At 48.4% G+C, this 17964-nt stretch overlaps 2 protein-coding genes across 13 annotated transcripts in view; one reads left to right on the plus strand and one right to left on the minus strand.

Moving 5' to 3' along the window:
• The first annotated feature begins 2209 nt into the window (after positions 1-2209).
• Positions 2210-12305, plus strand: USP1 (ubiquitin specific peptidase 1). Its single transcript, XM_075287376.1, has 9 exons — positions 2210-2291; positions 6848-7068; positions 7154-7283; positions 7613-7714; positions 7828-7988; positions 8825-9453; positions 9695-9859; positions 9947-10148; positions 11150-12305. The coding sequence occupies exons 2-9, from the start codon at positions 6896-6898 to the stop codon at positions 11853-11855; spliced, it is 2268 nt and encodes a 755-aa protein (XP_075143477.1). The 5' UTR covers positions 2210-2291; positions 6848-6895; the 3' UTR covers positions 11856-12305.
• A 1010-nt stretch (positions 12306-13315) lies between these two features.
• Positions 13316-17964, minus strand: part of DOCK7 (dedicator of cytokinesis 7) — a 94157-nt gene continuing 89508 nt past the window's right edge. For all 12 annotated transcript variants that reach the window (XM_075286648.1, XM_075286647.1, XM_075286644.1 and 9 more), the window contains 5 exons: positions 17684-17920; positions 17409-17552; positions 17088-17194; positions 16806-16973; positions 13316-14458 (listed from right to left, as the gene is read on the minus strand). In XM_075286648.1, coding sequence (XP_075142749.1) covers positions 14416-14458; positions 16806-16973; positions 17088-17194; positions 17409-17552; positions 17684-17920 — 699 coding nt within the window. In that variant the 3' untranslated portion in view covers positions 13316-14415. The remainder of the gene's footprint in view (positions 14459-16805; positions 16974-17087; positions 17195-17408; positions 17553-17683; positions 17921-17964) is intronic.

Raw genomic sequence — 17964 nt, forward strand, 5'->3', positions numbered from 1 at the left:
TAACATTCCTACCTAAATAAAGGTTATCCCTAGCTATCCCTGCCTGTACAGCTATCCCTGTCTCTTAGTCACAAAGTTCACATTCTCATATGACCCGGATTTGAAATCCACTATTCGTCTAAAATGGAGGTCACCTGATTTCGGCAGCCAATGACTTTTTCCGATTTTTTTTCGATGCCTCCGGTGTCGTAGTTCCTGTCCCACCTCCCCTGCGCTGTTATTGGTGCAAAAAAAGCGCCAGGGAAGGTGGGAGGGGAATCAAATTTTTTTGGAGTTTGCCACGTGATGTTCGATTCGTACACATCGAACAGCCTGATATCCGATCGAACATGTGTTCGATAGAACACTGTTCGCTCATTTCTATTAAAGATGCTATCAGGAAGATGGTGGCCGTCAGCAGCGATACACTCTTGAAGGCGAATTCTGAAGTTTTCAACAGCTCTTCTGCACATTTGGATGGGTATTGCCGTAACTTCCTCCCTGATTCTGTCCTTAAGTTCTTCCAGGGTATGTGGACGATTTTTAAAAACCTTTTCCTTTAGGTACCCCCAAAGGAAAAAGTCACAAATGTTCAAATCTGGTGAGCGCGCAGGCCACGCCACGTCACCCCTCACAGAGACGAGGCGCTGGGGGAACATTTGCCTCAATCTCGCCATTGAAATTCTAGCAGTGTGGGATGTGGCCCCGTCCTGTTGGAACCAGACGACTCCCAGATTAGTTGCTTCGCTCAATTCTTCCAACTGAGGTTCGAAAAACTCTTCTAATGCTAGGTTCACACCTGAGTTCTTCTTTCCGTTCTGTGCTTTCCGTCTTCTGCATGCCAGAAGACGCAAAGCACAGACCGGGTCCGGCCGTGAGCGTTTTATGCTCTCCGCCGCGAAACCGGATTTTTTTAATCCGAACACAGAGTACTGCATGTCCGACTCTGTGTCCGGATTATAAAACCTGGTTTCGCGGCAGAGAGCGCAAAACGCTCACCGCCGCACATCTCTCTCTCCCCTTCAAATGAATGGGTGAGAAAGACTCCTGCAGGTTTCCGTCTCCTGCTCTGTTTTATGCAGGAAACGGAAAGCTGCACAACGGTGACCTGGGCGCAGATGTGAACGAGCCCTAACATTGTCACATAACGCTCGGCGGTGACAGCGACGGTTCGCCCATTATCCTCGAAAAAGTAAGGACCAATAATCCCAAACTGGGACACTGCACACCATACAGTCACTTTAGGGGAGTGAATTTCCCTTGGGTTTTCATTAGGCCAATAGCGAAAATTCGGCTTCTGAACCGCTCCACACAGGTGGACGTGGCCTCGGCATTGCTGAAAAACGTGGAATTTGCTGGAATTCTCTCCATTTCTTGGCAGCAGTTCAGACGATTTTCGAGGTTACAGGGAGACGGCTCTTGAACCCCCATTATTTTGTATGGGTGAAACTGTAAATCTTCGCGCAAAATTCTCCTTAAAGATCTGCTAGAACTGCCCAGAGTAACTGTATGCCTACGGCTGAGCGCCCGGGAGACACCTCAATGGCATTTCTTACCAGGAGGACATTCTGAGGTGTTCTTACTGTTCTGGGTCTTACCAATGGCTGAAGGAGTTGCTGTTGAACCAGTATTTTCCAATGTCCTAGCCCAACGTCTAATTGCATTACCCCCAGGGACGTGACCCCCAACAGGGATACTGAAGTGTAGTCGGAAGGCCCCTCTGCGTGGTGATAACAGAACGGCCATCTTCAAAAAAATGTCCTGACAGCAAAGCCACAACGCTCTCCGGTCCAAGGCATGGAGGCTACTGACAACAGACCCTCCCACCGGTCAAGACCGGCTCCTACCTTTTACCTCACATTCACTCCCTTTATCACTCCGGGTTTTGCCTACAAGCACTGCACCCTAAGCCACGCCCTCAGCACTAATTTCACCTCAGCCTCATCCTCCTCCTCCCTCTCCCGCCAAAAACCCTCCCCAACCTCCAACTTCTTCAAACCAGAGCAACCACCTTAGCAGCCAATCAAACAGTCCCACGAGAGTTACGTCACTCAAGCCCTCCCCGCCAATAGTAGAGGAGCGTCCACCCCACGTGGTACCATTCCTCCAATCGGATGCCCCGGACCCGGTTTGCCCGTAAGAAAAAGTGAAACCTGTGTCCTGAAGCGGACGTACGTGGAAGCTTGGTGATGTCATCACGTCAGGAAAGGCGGGCACCGGCCTCTGGAGCTCCGTTGATTTGAGTTGTGTTGCTCTTTCCCGCCAGACGAGTCCAGATGTTCTGAGGCGGCGCACGGCACCGAGGCAGACAGGTAATTGTATCTCCGTCATGTGTGTCGGCCCCGCGGCCGCTGTTTGTGTCCCTGCGCCACCGGCCCGCCCCCAGGGGATGTGTATTTTGAAGTGCGCGCAACACACGGAGGGCAATGGCGGGGCTGGTGCTTGTGTTACTGGCCGGGGGAAGCGGTTCTGTGTCCGGCGGCGAGAAACACGGACTTGTAGATCTCCTCAGTCTGCAACCTGTGGCGCTGCACGTGTGGGGGGACTACAAGTCCCAGCATGCCCTCTGCCTGTATATAGTGTGGGGGGCTGCACACCAGGATGGGATTATTACCTCAGTGTGTGGCATGACGGGGGTTGTAGTCCAGGCTGCAGCTCACATGGGGGATGTTTACACCTCATATGCTTGGATACATCAGCTCAGGAGGCGGTGTCACAATGTATGGGATTAGATACAGGCTGCTGAGCGGGGTATCACATAGACTTAGATACGTCGCTCAGGAGGCAGTGTCACAATGTATGGGATTAGATACAGGCTGCTGAGCGGGGTATCACATTATAGACTTGGATATGTCGCTCAGGAGGCGGTGTCACAATGTGTGGGATTAGATACAGGCTGCTGAGCGGGGTATCACATTATAGACTTGGATACATCAGCTCAGGCGACGTTCACGTCTGGGCCGGAGTCTCCATTGGGGTCTGGGGCGCTCCGGTGTCGCTAATATTTGATTGGAGAGACGGTCAGTGTGATCTGAAAGCCGTCAGAGAGTGTCACACGTGTAAGGATTAGATACAGCAGATCCATAGTTTATCTCATATGATGGCATTAGATACAGCAGCTCTGTACACTGTGCCATGCATGAAGGGATTACACATACTGCTGTATCTAATCCTATCCTGTGGTATACTGTCTCCTGAGCTGCTGTATCTAATCCAGTCCTGTATTATACTGTCTCCTGAAGTGCTGTATCTAATCCTATCCTGTGGTATACTGTCTCCTGAGGTGCTGTATCTAATCCAGTCCTGTATTATACTGTCTCCTGAGGTGCTGTATCTAATCCAGTCCTGTAGTATACTGTCTCCTGAGGTGCTGTATCTAATCCAGTCCTGTATTATACTGTCTCCTGAGGTGCTGTATCTAATCCAGTCCTGTATTATACTGTCTCCTGAGGTGCTGTATCTAATCCAGTCCTGTATTATACTGTCTCCTGAGGTGCTGTATCTAATCCAGTCCTGTATTATACTGTCTCCTGAGGTGCTGTATCTAATCCAGTCCTGTATTATACTGTCTCCTGAGGTGCTGTATCTAATCCAGTCCTGTATTATACTGTCTCCTGAGGTGCTGTATCTAATCCAGTCCTGTATTATACTGTCTCCTGAGGTGCTGTATCTAATCCAGTCCTGTATTATACTGTCTCCTGAGGTGCTGTATCTAATCCTATCCTGTGGTATACTGTCTCCTGAGGTGCTGTATCTGAGGTCCAGTTAAACATCTTCGTTCGGTTTTCCATTTGGGGACCCCCTGAATGGAAACTTATATGCATAAATAAACCTGTTACTTGGGAAACCCGTGGGCCCTATAGACTACAATGGGGTCCGTGTGGTTTCTGCATGAAACATGTGGAGAGAAGTCCTGCAAGTAACGCTTTTCTCTCCACATTTTTTTTTTGTGCAGGAACCGAACGGAAACCACACATATCCCATTATAGTCTATGGGGTTCGCGGGTTTCCAAGGTAACAGCTTTTTGATTTCACAGATGCGAAAGAAAAAAAAGAAAGTCTCGATCTCACCATATAAGTATGCGCCAAAATAACCCTCCGGGTGCACGGCCTTTAACCTCCGGACTGAATAAGGCAACTCCTCAGCTGAATCTTTAACCAAAAATAGTAGGTCCGCACTCCTCGGGTTCCATAAAATATAACTTTTAATAAGCCATTAAAAACTCACACAACATAGAACACTTTGTTCACAAAGTGTTCTATGTTGTGTGAGTTTTTAATGGCTTATTAAAAGTTATATTTTATGGAACCCGAGGAGTGCGGACCTACTATTTTTGGTTAAAGATTCAGCTTTTTGATTTGCAAAAGTTTCAGTTCAGGCGTCTCCAAGTGGAAAACCGAATGCAGATGTGAACTGGGCCTAATACAATCCTATATTATACTGTCTCCTGAGGTGCTGTATCTAATCCAGTCCTGTATTATACTGTCTCCTGAGGTGCTGTATCTAATCCAGTCCTGTATTATACTGTCTCCTGAGGTGCTGTATCTAATCCAGTCCTGTATTATACTGTCTCCTGAGGTGCTGTATCTAATCCAGTCCTGTATTATACTGTCTCCTGAGGTGCTGTATCTAATCCAGTCCTGTATTATACTGTCTCCTGAGGTGCTGTATCTAATCCAGTCCTGTATTATACTGTCTCCTGAGGTGCTGTATCTAATCCAGTCCTGTATTATACTGTCTCCTGAGGTGCTGTATCTAATCCAGTCCTGTATTATACTGTCTCCTGAGGTGCTGTATCTAATCCAGTCCTGTATTATACTGTCTCCTGAGGTGCTGTATCTAATGAGCTCAGCAGACCCTATAACACAATATGCAGGGTCATGTGATACTGTCTGTTATCATGCAGATTAGATACAGCAGACCTGTTGGATACCACAGTCTTTATCTCCTCTGCTTCTAAGGGTCAGTTCACACAGTGTTTTGCAGGTTCCCCCCTCTCCTATTCACCTCGGGGGGGGGGGGGGGGGGGCAGAATCCTTTGTTGGATTTCACCTTGTAAGGCTCATTGTAATGGATGTGAGGTGTAAGATAGAAACCTATTGTGTTTTTTTCTCTCCACCTCCTTCTCCATTCAATGGGTTTTGTGAGGTGGAATCTTTACACTGATAAACCTGCTCTGGTCTCCTACTGAGAGGAATAGTTGGGGGAGGAGGTCTCGGAGGCGCAGACCCCCTAATAACTTGGGGGGCATCTCTTGTCCCTTCTCAGAGCTGAGGTCAGCCGCTTTAGGGTCAGTGCACATGGCAGTTTTTTTACACTGATTTTGATGCTGAATCCGCCTCCAAAAAAATCCTCCTAGTGGACCTCTATTGGGAGGCTTTTTTCTGGAGGCTGATTTTAAGCCGAATTTGGTGTCAAAATAAGTGCCAAAAAACTTTCAAAGGGGCGTAAACGCCGCGATTTAGATTATGAAAAATCACGGTGTTTTACAGTGCAAGCAAAGGGGATGGAATTCATGCAAATCCCATGCCCACTTTGCGGAGAAAAAACGCAGCGCGGACACGCACAAATCGCAGCATGTCAATTATATTTACGGAAACACCAGCGGCTTTCCCATAGATATAATGTTAAGCGAAAGTCAGCGGAGGAAAACTCAGTGAACTTTCTGTTGAAAGTGCTGCGATTACAGCCCGTGGGGCCTCAGCCTAAAGGCTACATTAAAGGGATGATGTCTATAATATATATATATATATATATCTATCTCTGATCTGAGTAGGATATATATATATATATATATATATATATATAAAAAAATGATTCTAATAATGGATTCCCTTTAAGTTAGGCTTATTTAAAAATGCAAAAACGGCGTAGATAAAATCACTTTAATCCCAAGTTTGTGTTTCTTTCCACCGGCTCATAAAACAATTGTATTACTTTGGTGCTTGGAGCGGGTCGTCCTCGGTCACCCATGTGCACTTGTCCAGGCCTTGGCTCCTATGGGGAGATGGGAAGGAGTTGCCTTTGGCTAGAAATGTATATATCTATGTGTGTCTATATACAGTAGGTGATAGACGTGACACCTCCAGCACTGCATGGCCATGATTGGTGGGAAGGTTGTAAATTAGTTCTGGCCATGGCCATTGTAAAGGTAATTGGAGAGGAGTCGCATCTCATTTGGGGGTGGGGGGGGTGAGCTCTCTAAACAGAGGAGTGTAAAATGGCTACAAGCATGGCCCTGGAATCCAAAATGGAGGTTACACAAGCGGACGTCCTCCACATGGGCACACTCAGATGTGGTGACCATTCTCAGGACCTATCAGTGGGTCTTAGTGTTGTCTTGTCAAATGGGTTATGTCTGAGGACACAAGAGTGACCCCACGGTCATAGACGTGAGTAGAAGACCCAAATAGTAAGTCACCAGTAAGACGTAGGCTGAGCCTGGGCCAGAGGATCTCCAGGGTGTAGGACGTTCCTGGTCTGTAGTGGTTGGTACCTGCCCAAAGGTCTGCCATGGAAGGACAACTGGTGATAGACATGGGTGTGTGAAGGCGTATGGGGGGTGAAGGCGGGCACGTATTGTCTGATCCCACCAAACTGATGGCATAACCCATTTGTTATCCTTGGCGCTCTGTTTTAGGTCTCATGCACACACAAGTGTACGGACTCTTACTACAACTCTGATTTTTTTTTTTAAAGTTTTTCTGTTGGATTCACTGAATAAATCAAGAATATATCATGACCTGCTACTGTATATAGGCCCAGCGGTGTATATGGCTGTATACAGGCCCTCTGATCACAGCTCTGCCCTATGTATGATCAGACCCTTGGCCTGCATGTTATATGTACGTTGCATTAATCCTACAGGTGACTGCTCTCCAAGGGCCAACCCTGGATCTTCCCTAGAAGACGAAAATGCCGGGGGTCAATCACTCCGAAAGTCAAACCGTGCTGGTGAAAGGCAGCCCCACCAGAAAGAACCGCCTGTCCCTGCGCTTCTTCCAGAAAAAGGAGACAAAAAGAGCTCTGGACTTTGCAGAAACCCCCCAACCCGAGGAGCCGAAGGAGGAGGAGAAGGAGACGGAAGTGTAAGTAGCCGAATAGACTGTGTGTGTGTATGGCCGTGCGGCTGTTTGGTGTCACACCTGCTGACCTGTCCACTGTTTGTTCTAGGAGCTGTGACCAGGTCGTCCCTGCCGCCCAGATATCGCCCCCTGTCTGCTGTACAAAGAAGGAGAGCTTGGTCCCTTTTGTAGGCCTCAGCAATCTTGGGAACACTTGTTATCTGAACAGTGTCCTGCAGGTACGTGTCTGCCCGATACTAAACTTTCTGTATTATACAGATCCACATTATATTATCCTTCGTGGTTAGCACTGCAGCCTTGCAGCGTTGGAGTCCAGGGTTTGAATCCCGCCAGGAACAACATCTGCAAGGAGTTTGTATGTTCTCCCTGTGTTTGCATTGATTTCCTCCCATTCTACAAAGACACACTGATAGGAAGAAAAAGTACATTGTGATCCCTGTATCATATCATATATCCCTATATGGGGCTCACAATCTACATAAAATCTATATATTTCTCCTTATTGTGAGCCCTGACTCCCTCCTCCGTTTTTTTTCCCCGCCTGCAGGTCCTCTGCTACTGTCCTGGGTTTAAAAATGGCGTCAGACAACTGTGTTATACCATTGCTAAGAAGATGGAGAAAGAGGACAAACAGGCCCCCGAAAATAAAGTAGGTTTATAGTTTTCTGCTATAACAGGCAGCGATCTACAAATGTGTGTTACGTTACAGACTTGCGTCACGTTTTTTGGTGTGTGTCTTATTGAGTATGCGTGTCGTCACAGGAAGGCGCCAAAGATTACTTTCCTGCAAGTTATGAGGTCATTTGCAGTCTGAGCGCATTGATCGAGTCCACGGAGCTCCTACAGATCAGCTACCTGCTAAACCCCGAGAATTACGAGACCGAGCTCGCTGCCCAACCCAGGAGGATTCTGAACACGCTGAGGTATGTATGGGGGGTCACGATATGCCGGAAATAGGTCTCTCTCAATGTAGAAGTGTCTGATGGGACCCTTAGGGCTAGTTCACACGTGGGCAAAGGGGAGGTTTTTGACAGCGGAATTCGCTTTAAAAACCTCTCCTTTAACATGGTGGTCTATGTAAACCACTAGCTTTTTTTTTTTCCTCCTAGCGTTTTCCGCCTGAAGAAGCGACATGACCTTTCTTCAGGCGGAAAACGCCTGAAGAATTGCATAGAAGTGAATGGGAGGCGAAAACCGCGCGGTAAAAAACCGCGCGGTTTTTTTGCACAGAAAACCGTGCGGTTTTTTGCAAAAAACCGCGCGGTTTTCGCCTGCAGTTTCTATAGCACATATAGGAAAAAAAAACCCTAGCGAAAACCGCTAGTGAAAACCGCGTCAAAAACCACGTGGAATGCAAAAAACAGCGTCAAAAAAACTCCCCGAGGTTTTTTACCTCGCACAAATAAGCTAGGCGGTTTTCACGTGTGAACTGACCCTTAGATATAATTGACGTACTGTGATTTCCAAAATCGCGCCGGTTTTGGAAATCACAGCATGTCCGCGCTGCGGTTTGAAATTTAAAGTGGACATGGGATTTGCATGGATCCATCCACTTTGCAGAGGCAAAACGCAGCGATTTTTGCCCGTGGGGCCCCGGCCTTAGAGGTGTTTAGTGACCACGTGTTACCTAATACACTCAGGACTGCAGAAGAGGGATTGCTGGGAGTAACTAAGAAGCAATCTCCTTTCTTGTTACACAGAAAGTCCCTTTATGATGTAGCTGACTCTGACTTGCTGTCCGTTGTCCTTATTTCACCAGAGAGCTCAATCCGATGTATGAGGGATATCTACAGCACGACGCACAAGAAGTCTTACAGTGTATCCTGGGGAATGTAAAGGAAGCCTGTCAGATCCTGAAAAAAGAGATGAAAGGGCTACAGGTGAACGAAACCGCACCACAAGATACAAGCAGAGAACCCAATGGCGGCGAGGCGCTGGCCCCGTCTGAGGAGACGTCTACGAATAACGAAATGGAGGGACCGAAAAGTGAAAAACGAAAGAGCGACAATGAGGTCGGGAATGTCAAGAAAAAGACGAGACTGACGAAAGAGCCGGCGCCCCAGGAGCAGAGAGTCACCAGATCCAAGAGGAAGTCAGCGGTGGAAAAGCTGGATGAGAAAGCGGACGGCCCTAAGACCAGTGTGGAGCCGGCCCCCGCCAACCACACCCAACAGAAGAAGTCCAGACTGGGCCTGAACTGGTTAAAATCAAGTAAACAGCCAAGTATCTTATCCAAGTTCAAGAGTCTCAGTAAAGCCGACAACTCGTCCAAACCCTCCCCTGCTGAGCAGCGAACCCCCAGCCTCAAACCTGACCCCGACCAGGTGAAGAACGAGGAACCAGCAAAGGAAAACGGGAGCGGCGGAGACTCCAAAACCTCACAGAATGGTAACAAGTCATACACTGCAATTAAAGGGGTTGTCCTTAAGCTGTTTATAGCCTTAAGTAGCCGGGTAATAGAACAAGGCGGAGCTGTAAGAAAGATGATCCCGAGTATTTACTAAAAACCGTGTCGGGGGAGGGGCAGATCCTCTTATAGGTTAATTTTGTGGTGTTTTCTCGCTGTCTGTGTACAAAGCATTGAATGTTCTGTGTAGAGATCCACATGGCTTCTGATTCCTGATTATAGAGACGAGTCAGTGCGACCTGGTGGAGAGACTGTTCCAGGGCCAGCTGGCGTTCCGAACGCGGTGTCTGGAGTGCGAGTATTTATCGGAGCGCAAGGAAGTCTTCCAAGATATCAGCGTTCCTGTGCAGGAGAACAGCCCTCCGCAGCCAGAAGACTCGTCTGACAGTAAGTGCGTCCTCCATCTTTATAGCAGACACTCATAGAGGAGGAGCTTTAGGACCTGTTCACACCACAGATGACTTTCTCTTACAGTTTCGCCTGATCCCAGACAGGAGATGAAATCCTTGCAGTGGGCGATTTCCCAGTTTGCGTCTGTGGAGAGATTGGTCGGAGACGATAAATACTTCTGTGAGAACTGTAACCATTACACGGAGGCCGAGAGGAGTCTTCTGTTTGACAAGATCCCAGAAATCGTCACCATTCATCTCAAGTGTTTTTCTGCCAACAGCTTGGAGTAAGTATTTATGTGATGTGTCTGAGGTGCCAACACCTCGTCTTATCTTGCACCTTGTCTTATCAAAAATCTGGTGGTGTAAGATAAGGAGCGATAGATGTTTGGACTTGGAGCCGGGTCTGAGCAGCCCAATGATTTCTGATCGGCACCGACACCTTCACCGTTGGCGTACTTGTGATTTGTTTATCCAAATCTGTTCAGCCATTCCAAAGGTATATGGTGCACAAAGATCCAATATCTGAAGACACCATGGCTAGCGTATCCGGGCCCATAAACTAAAAAACAAACAAACAAAAAACCTAAAATATGTTCAGGATGACGGTGCAGCTATGAAGGCAAAACTGGTGCGAGAGGTGCAACTTACACCAATTATTGTCACCAGCCTGTGGTTTGTGCCTTACACCAGATATCAGTTCTCTAGAACAGGGATCAGTAACCTTCAGCACACCAGCTGTTGTTAGACTACAGCTCCCAGCATGCATACTGGCTCTGCTGATCTTGGAACTCCCATGGAAGTGAATGGAGCATGCTGGGAGTTGTAGTTTCACAGCAGATGAAGTGCAGAAGGTTGCTGAGCCCTGAGTCTCTACTTAGCATGGCTCCCGTTCAATTAATAGGAGTGTGGCACATCAGACCCCCCCCCCCCCTCCCTACCTAATGGTGGTTCTGGGGAATTGCTGCTCCTACTACTGCTTAAGTAGGTGTTGTGCTGTATACCATCCATCCACTAACAGCTGCTGACACCCTGGCCTGCTACAACAGCTGATATGTGAGGGGTCCGGGTGTCAGACCCCGACGGGTCACTTACTGGTAACTTATCCAGTGGATTGGTCATCAGTGTGACTATCCGTTTTGGGCTGGAGAAAACCCTCAGCTCCAGGTGAGGGCCGTAGAGTCCTGGAGCCGTCATAAGAGGAGACGCCAAAACCAAACGACTTCTATGTGAAATGTCTGATTAGGCAGAAGGGTAACGATTAATTCATTTTATTTCTTCCTTTCAGGTTTGATTACGGGGGACTTTCTAAAATCAACACTCCCTTATTAACCCCTCTGCAGCTGTCCCTGTCGGAGTGGAGCACGAAGCCATCCCGGGACGTCTATGGTCTCTTTGCTGTGGTGATGCACAATGGGGTGACCATCAGTAGCGGACACTACACGGCGTACGTCAAGCTGAGCGACCTCGGCATCAAAATAGACGGGGTAAAATCTCCGAGCAAGCCCCAAGAATTACTGAAGGCCGAGCCACTGACTGAAGAGGAAGCGCGAGCGTTCGATGATGGCGAAGTCTCTTTTCGAACTGGGGCAAATTTACCTGCGAGCGGCAAAGTAGCCAAAAAGACTACGGACACGGTCGGCCTCCTCGGGGGACAGAAAAGTAAACTGGACTATGAGCAGCTACCTACACCAAAACCCCCAAAAGCTGAGAAGGTTCCCAGCTCCCTCCCTGAGGATAAAAGACTAGCTGGTACCAATGGGAATATCCACAGCCAACACGACCAAAGACGGCAAATCACCGCCGCAGACGGATTCTCTGCCGAGTCTGTAATTTGTGCGCTACAAAGTCTGAGCGAGTTTGAGGGAAAATGGCTGCTGTTTGACGACTCCGAAGTAAAAATGATGGAGGAAAAAGACTTCCTGAGCACGATCTCTCCGGGCGCCCAGTCCACGTCCACACCGTACCTGCTATTCTACAAGAAGATGGCGTAGAGGTCGCGGCCCGTACTGCGTGTATAGCCCCAGCCAGTGTATGTAAATATGTGTAACTTGTATATAACCATATGCACAGCCCTGTATGTATATACCTATAGAGAGATCTATATATATATAGATTGCCTTGTGTATAATTTGTTTCCACAGACACTTATTACATTTCCCGATTTCTATGTTTTTTAATAGTTTCTTCTATATACTAAAAATACCAACCGAATATATCTGAGGGCGCAGTGACCAGACATGGACCCCCTCATGCCCCCCAGTCATATCCGGTCAATGAGCAATAATGTACAGACTTCTGGAACCTATTTATTAACAGATCCGAGCTATTCTGTGTCCGGGGCCGCGGCCGCGCACAGATGTCTGCAGGGAGACGAGAATCGTTGCTGAATGTTTTTAATAGGAATTTTCTTAAGGTTTTTTTGTAAAGTGTTTTCTGCTGTTGTGACCACACAAAGGATTTGTCATTGGATAAAGGTTTTATAGATTTCTACCTTCTTCCGGCTTCTGTCTTATATCTCTGCAGTGTGTACAGGGTCTAGGGCTGAAGATGGCGGCAGCAGGGTGGGGGTTACGTTTGTACCTCCTGGTGTCTCTGGGACCCCATAACCCATTCGGTCGCTGCACAGAGGGTCCTTGCCACCCCCTGTTGTGCAGGGTATGCAGTGCACTTGTGTATTTGGATAGAACAGGGCTGCGTTTCTTGTACACTGAGTAGTCAGGTGACAGCTGCAGCGCTGAGATCACCGGGGATCTTAAAGTGGAACTAAACTTTCCGACAACTGTTCCAAACCTACAACCCCTGCGGTCTGCCATTGCTCTGAGAGCCCCCTTAAACGTATTGTGTGGCCTTGTCCTACTGCAAGGGGTCACTTACTGGATTATGTTGTCATTTCCATCGGACTTACTTTCGATTTTTAGTAATAGAGTATCTCACAACTTATTGTCTAGTAAAGGGATTGGCGATGTTCTGCACTTAGTCCCAACATGCACCCTGGAATTCGAGGTGGATTCTGCCTGAACCAGGCCTCATGTCTGATACTGATCTGGTCTCTACACTTAGGCTGAGTGAACACGGAGGAAAAGCTTCAGGAACTTGACGCTGAATTTTTCAGCCAAAATCTGCACTTGCCAGATGGTATTTGCCGCCTTCCATTCGCTTCTATGGGAGAGATCAGGTGGAATCTGCTTGAAGATCGAGTATGGCGCTTATTTATCTGCTCACTGCTGTTCAGGGCTATGACTTATAATAGTAGTGCCCCCTAATGGTCATCAGTATTGCATCACATGGGTGCAGGGGTCTGTGAGGGGACCCAAACTGCTCCAACAGGTGTGACTATGACCTTAATTAATTCCATAGTCTGGAGGGCTTAGAAAGCTCAATGTGTGACTTGTATGCAGACAGCGCCCCCCTGTGGTGCCAGACATAGACTAATGGTACAAACCAGGGCGAGTTCACAAGTAAAAATATTTCATAGTTTAATGAGTCCAAATAATACAATACAAAATATACACGGAATATAATCTGAGGAGCAATAAATAGCCGCAGTGTATGAACCCGTCAGTGACAAGTTGTGGGGATAGTCCTAAGTGCGGGCGGCTGGAGAGGAACTTGTGCTGTGTATAGGACACCTACCTACCGGGGAATAGAGGACGAGTCCTGGACCTTATCACCTACCTAAACCGGACCACGCTGTGCCCACTCCCAGAGCTGACTAGCCATGGACTACAACTCCCAGCAGGCGCAGAGAGACACAGGGTGGTGAATACTGAATAAGAAAATAGAAATCGCTTCTACTGGCGCAAAAAAAATGGAAGAAAAGTGAAAGATTCTTTAAGGTGCTTCTACTCTAATGGCGCAAGGTTTGGCAACTTAAGTCTGACCAAGAAGCCGCCATATTGGATCAGACGTGACTGTACCGGCAATGGCAATCCTCCTGTCCAATAAATAAAGTAATAGTGCCCCCTCTGGGTTTGAGCAGGCAGGCAAGATGGAGGAGATGACACATGACCTGTGTCCACCAAGGTAGTGGCAGAAGTCACCGATTACTACGGGAAGTATATTCATGCCAATAGAAGACGCCTCTAATCTGATCCTTCACCTCTGCATAGATTTGGCCACAACTTCATCTTCAAGACATTACAGAAATCTCATAAGGGGTGTAAGATGGACGGCGGACTCTGTGTTTAACCCTTCCCATCTCTCGTACCTTATTAAAAACTATTCACAAGTTCATGGCTGTGGTATAACCCTACAGAGCGGAGCTGGAAGAAGATGTGCGAGAGCGGACAGGAAGGGGTTAAAGTACCATTAAAAAAAAAAAGTGATTAAAATGAGGAAAGTGGTTGGATATAAATTAATATAAACTTAATACAAATGACTGCTGTATAAATAGCCATAAAAATGGAGTCTTGTACCACAGGACATAAAGGAACGCAGAGCAGCGACCTCCTGTAACAGTCTGACGTGGTCACGCTGCCGCAACGTGCAGGACTGGTGTCTGTTCTCCGTCCGGTGCCTCAGTCAGGGAGGAGCGAGCGCAACGCCGGCGCCTCACAGGTCAATCTTTCTTAGGCTCATTCTACTGAACGAATCCCTGGAAGGAACAGAAAGTCGGGAGAATACATAAGGAGAGTGTACGGCGAGCGAAAGGGAACAGAGGCAAATACTATACCGCCGGCTAAAGGGAGCCCGGGCTAATACTATACCGCCGGCTAAAGGGAGCCCGGGCTAATACTATACCGCCGGCTAAAGGCAGCCCGGGCTAATACTATACCGCCGGCTAAAGGGAGCCCGGGCTAATACTATACCGCCGGCTAAAGGCAGCCCGGGCCAATACTATACCGCCGGCTAAAGGGAGCCCGGGCTAATACTATACCGCCGGCTAAAGGGAGCCCGGGCCAATACTATACCGCCGGCTAAAGGCAGCCCGGGCTAATACTATACCGCCGGCTAAAGGGAGCCCGGGCCAATACTATACCGCCGGCTAAAGGGAGCCCGGGCTAATACTATACCGCCGGCTAAAGGGAGCCCGGGCTAATACTATACCGCCGGCTAAAGGCAGCCCGGGCCAATACTGTACCGCCGGCTAAAGGGAGCCCGGGCTAATACTGTACCGCCGGCTAAAGGGAGCCCGGGCTAATACTGTACCGCCGGCTAAAGGCAGCCCGGGCCAATACTGTACCGCCGGCTAAAGGCAGCCCGGGCCAATACTGTACCGCCGGCTAAAGGCAGCCCGGGCTAATACTGTACCGCCGGCTAAAGGCAGCCCGGGCCAATACTGTACCGCCGGCTAAAGGCAGCCCGGGCCAATACTGTACCGCCGGCTAAAGGCAGCCCGGGCTAATACTGTACCGCCGGCTAAAGGCAGCCCGGGCCAATACTGTACCGCCGGCTAAAGGGAGCCCGGGCCAATAATGTACCGCCGGCTAAAGGGAGCCCGGGCCAATACTATACCGCCGGCTAAAGGGAGCCCGGGCCAATACTATACCGCCAGATAAACAGCTGCAGTTCCCAGTGCGGCCATTACAGTGTGGCGGGGGCTGTAGTACAGCGGCTCTAACTTGGATAGGAGCAGAGCTGCTTCCAGCCCTGTCCACAGCAAAGACAACCTCTGCTGATCGTTGCCAGGTCCGGGGGTCAGACCTCTGCTGATCATGTAGTGATGGGGTTGTCAGTATAAATCCCCTTTGGATATGAGATATAGAAAAGTAGACAAGAAAAACCACGCTTCCTTTTAGATCTTAGAAAAAGCAGGAATAATTCGCCTTAGCAAAAAAAAATTTTTTGGTAAATAAAATCTCCTTAACGGTGTGCCGAGCATATGATGGCAGCGTTGAACTCACGATCAAAGATCAAAAATCATAGTGGGTACTGGATATACCAGAGATAAAGTAGAACGCGCTCACTCGGACCAATTTAAAACAATTATTGTAGTTTATTCAGATAACGCGTTTCGAGGTTTGTTTGGAGTCACACAGGATTCCACCCCTTCATCAGATCTTGCACTCAATGCACAGTACCTCAATGTGCTATAGCTGGTGTTAGTGTTTCAAATTTGCGTTGCTTTGATGTTTGCTTGGATTAGGAGGAATGCTGGGAATCGGCAGAGAATGGTAGAGATCTTTTTTTGGTGCCAAAAGCTCTCCTGAAGTTTCTTCAGTGTTGGGAGTCCACAAACGTCTGTCGTAGTTCCCATAGACTTTGGACCTTTATTACTGTCAGTACAATGGTGAAATGTGGTGCAGCAGGTATAAAGCCAGGTGGAAGGATAAAGATGACGCCAGTGGGTCCTGTGGATGGGATAAAGGGAGTTTATCCCATCCACAGGACCCACTGGCGTCATCTTTATCCTTCCACCTGGCTTTATACCTGCTGCACCACATTTCACCATTGTACTGACAGTAATAAAGGTCCAAAGTCTATGGGAACTACGACAGACGTTTGTGGACTCCCAACACTGAAGAAACTTCAGGAGAGCTTTTGGCACCAAAAAAAGATCTCTACCATTCTCTGCCGATTCCCAGCATTCCTCCTAATCCAAGCAAACATCAAAGCAACGCAAATTTGAAACACTAACACCAGCTATAGCACATTGAGGTACTGTGCATTGAGTGCAAGATCTGATGAAGGGGTGGAATCCTGTGTGACTCCAAACAAACCCCGAAACGCGTTATCTGAATAAACTACAATAATTGTTTTAAATTGGTCCGAGTGAGCGCGTTCTACTTTATCTCTGGTATATCCAGTACCCACTTTGGATATGAGATATACTGATTTAATATCAGTCATAGTTGTACGTGAGGACATTGGCAGCCGCCGCTGATCTGATGGCCGATCCTATGGACAAGTCACCTATTAGCTCAGGGAAAACCCCTTTACCCTAAACCTGGAAAACCCATTAAAACTTGTTTCCAAATTCAGATGCGGCGCTGCCCGTTTACCTGTGACACGTGACAGGGACCACGTTTTTGTAGAGCTGCGGGATCTTCCTGTTGATGAGCGGCTGCAGCGCCTCCTTCAGGCGGTGGTAGTTCCGTTCTAGTTCCCGCTGATATTCCTTCTGATCCGGCCCGATGAGACTCTTATTCTTTCGCAGAGCGTCCTCACACCTACGAGACAATACGATGTCATCTTACAGGGGTCTTCTGGGACCCCCCCGCGAGCAGAAGCCGTCAGAAAATACACGCCGTGCCTGATCATTATATCCTTAAAGGGGAACTCACCTCTTTGTGAAGTCTTTGAAGCAGAGTCTGAGCTTGTTATGGTGGCGAAATAGTTTAGGATCATTTGGTATCTCGGACAAAAACACCTGAGCGACCTCCAGCGGACCCTGCAGGAGAAGCGCACACGAAACGTCAGCGGAACCCGCCCTGTGTGAAAGGAGGAGCCTTCATCCCTAACAGAACACACAGGGGTAGCCATGTGCTTTAGGCTCCTCCCACCTCATTGAAGAGACCGACACTGTCCAATCACCATCTCGGTCTGTGTGATGTCATTACCGTGTGACACGCTATATCCCGCAGCCGCCGGAGATCAGAACTGACCTGATTCACTGTCGTCCCCACTGAACCCTGTAGGACCATCTGCAGCATTTTAGGGTCGGCCGGATCCTGGTGGGTGGCGAAGGCCAACTCCTGCGTCTTCTTCTGCATGTCCTCAATGGCAACTTCAATAGGAGTCAGAATGATCTGTGATGTGTACAGGAGACATTACTAAAAACATTCACCTCAGTACCATCCCTTTAAGTTACTTTCCCTAGGACTGCCCCTAAGCCCACATGTACCGCGGCTGCTCTACGACCCCCCGGGCGGCCCCTCACCTCTTCCTTGTGAATGACGTTGATCCGGGTTTTGATGTAGGGGAAGGCGTGTGATGTGGTCAGGATCGTCTTCCTCTTGAACTGCTCGTGTAACTCTCCGTGCGCCCGCCCGTCCAGGGTGAAGGGTGTGCAGTACATGAACCGCCGCAGGTTGTAGTTCTTGTCAAAGTAGGTGATCCTGTCCTTCATTTCATAGGTGTCGAAGTACGGCTCCACGTAAGTGATCTGGATGAACGCCTGCAGAAGGATGACAGCCGGGAGATCAGGGCTTACCATGTGAC

This window comes from Leptodactylus fuscus, chromosome 9 (assembly GCF_031893055.1).
Source record: "Leptodactylus fuscus isolate aLepFus1 chromosome 9, aLepFus1.hap2, whole genome shotgun sequence".
Taxonomy (NCBI): Eukaryota; Metazoa; Chordata; class Amphibia; order Anura; family Leptodactylidae; genus Leptodactylus; species Leptodactylus fuscus.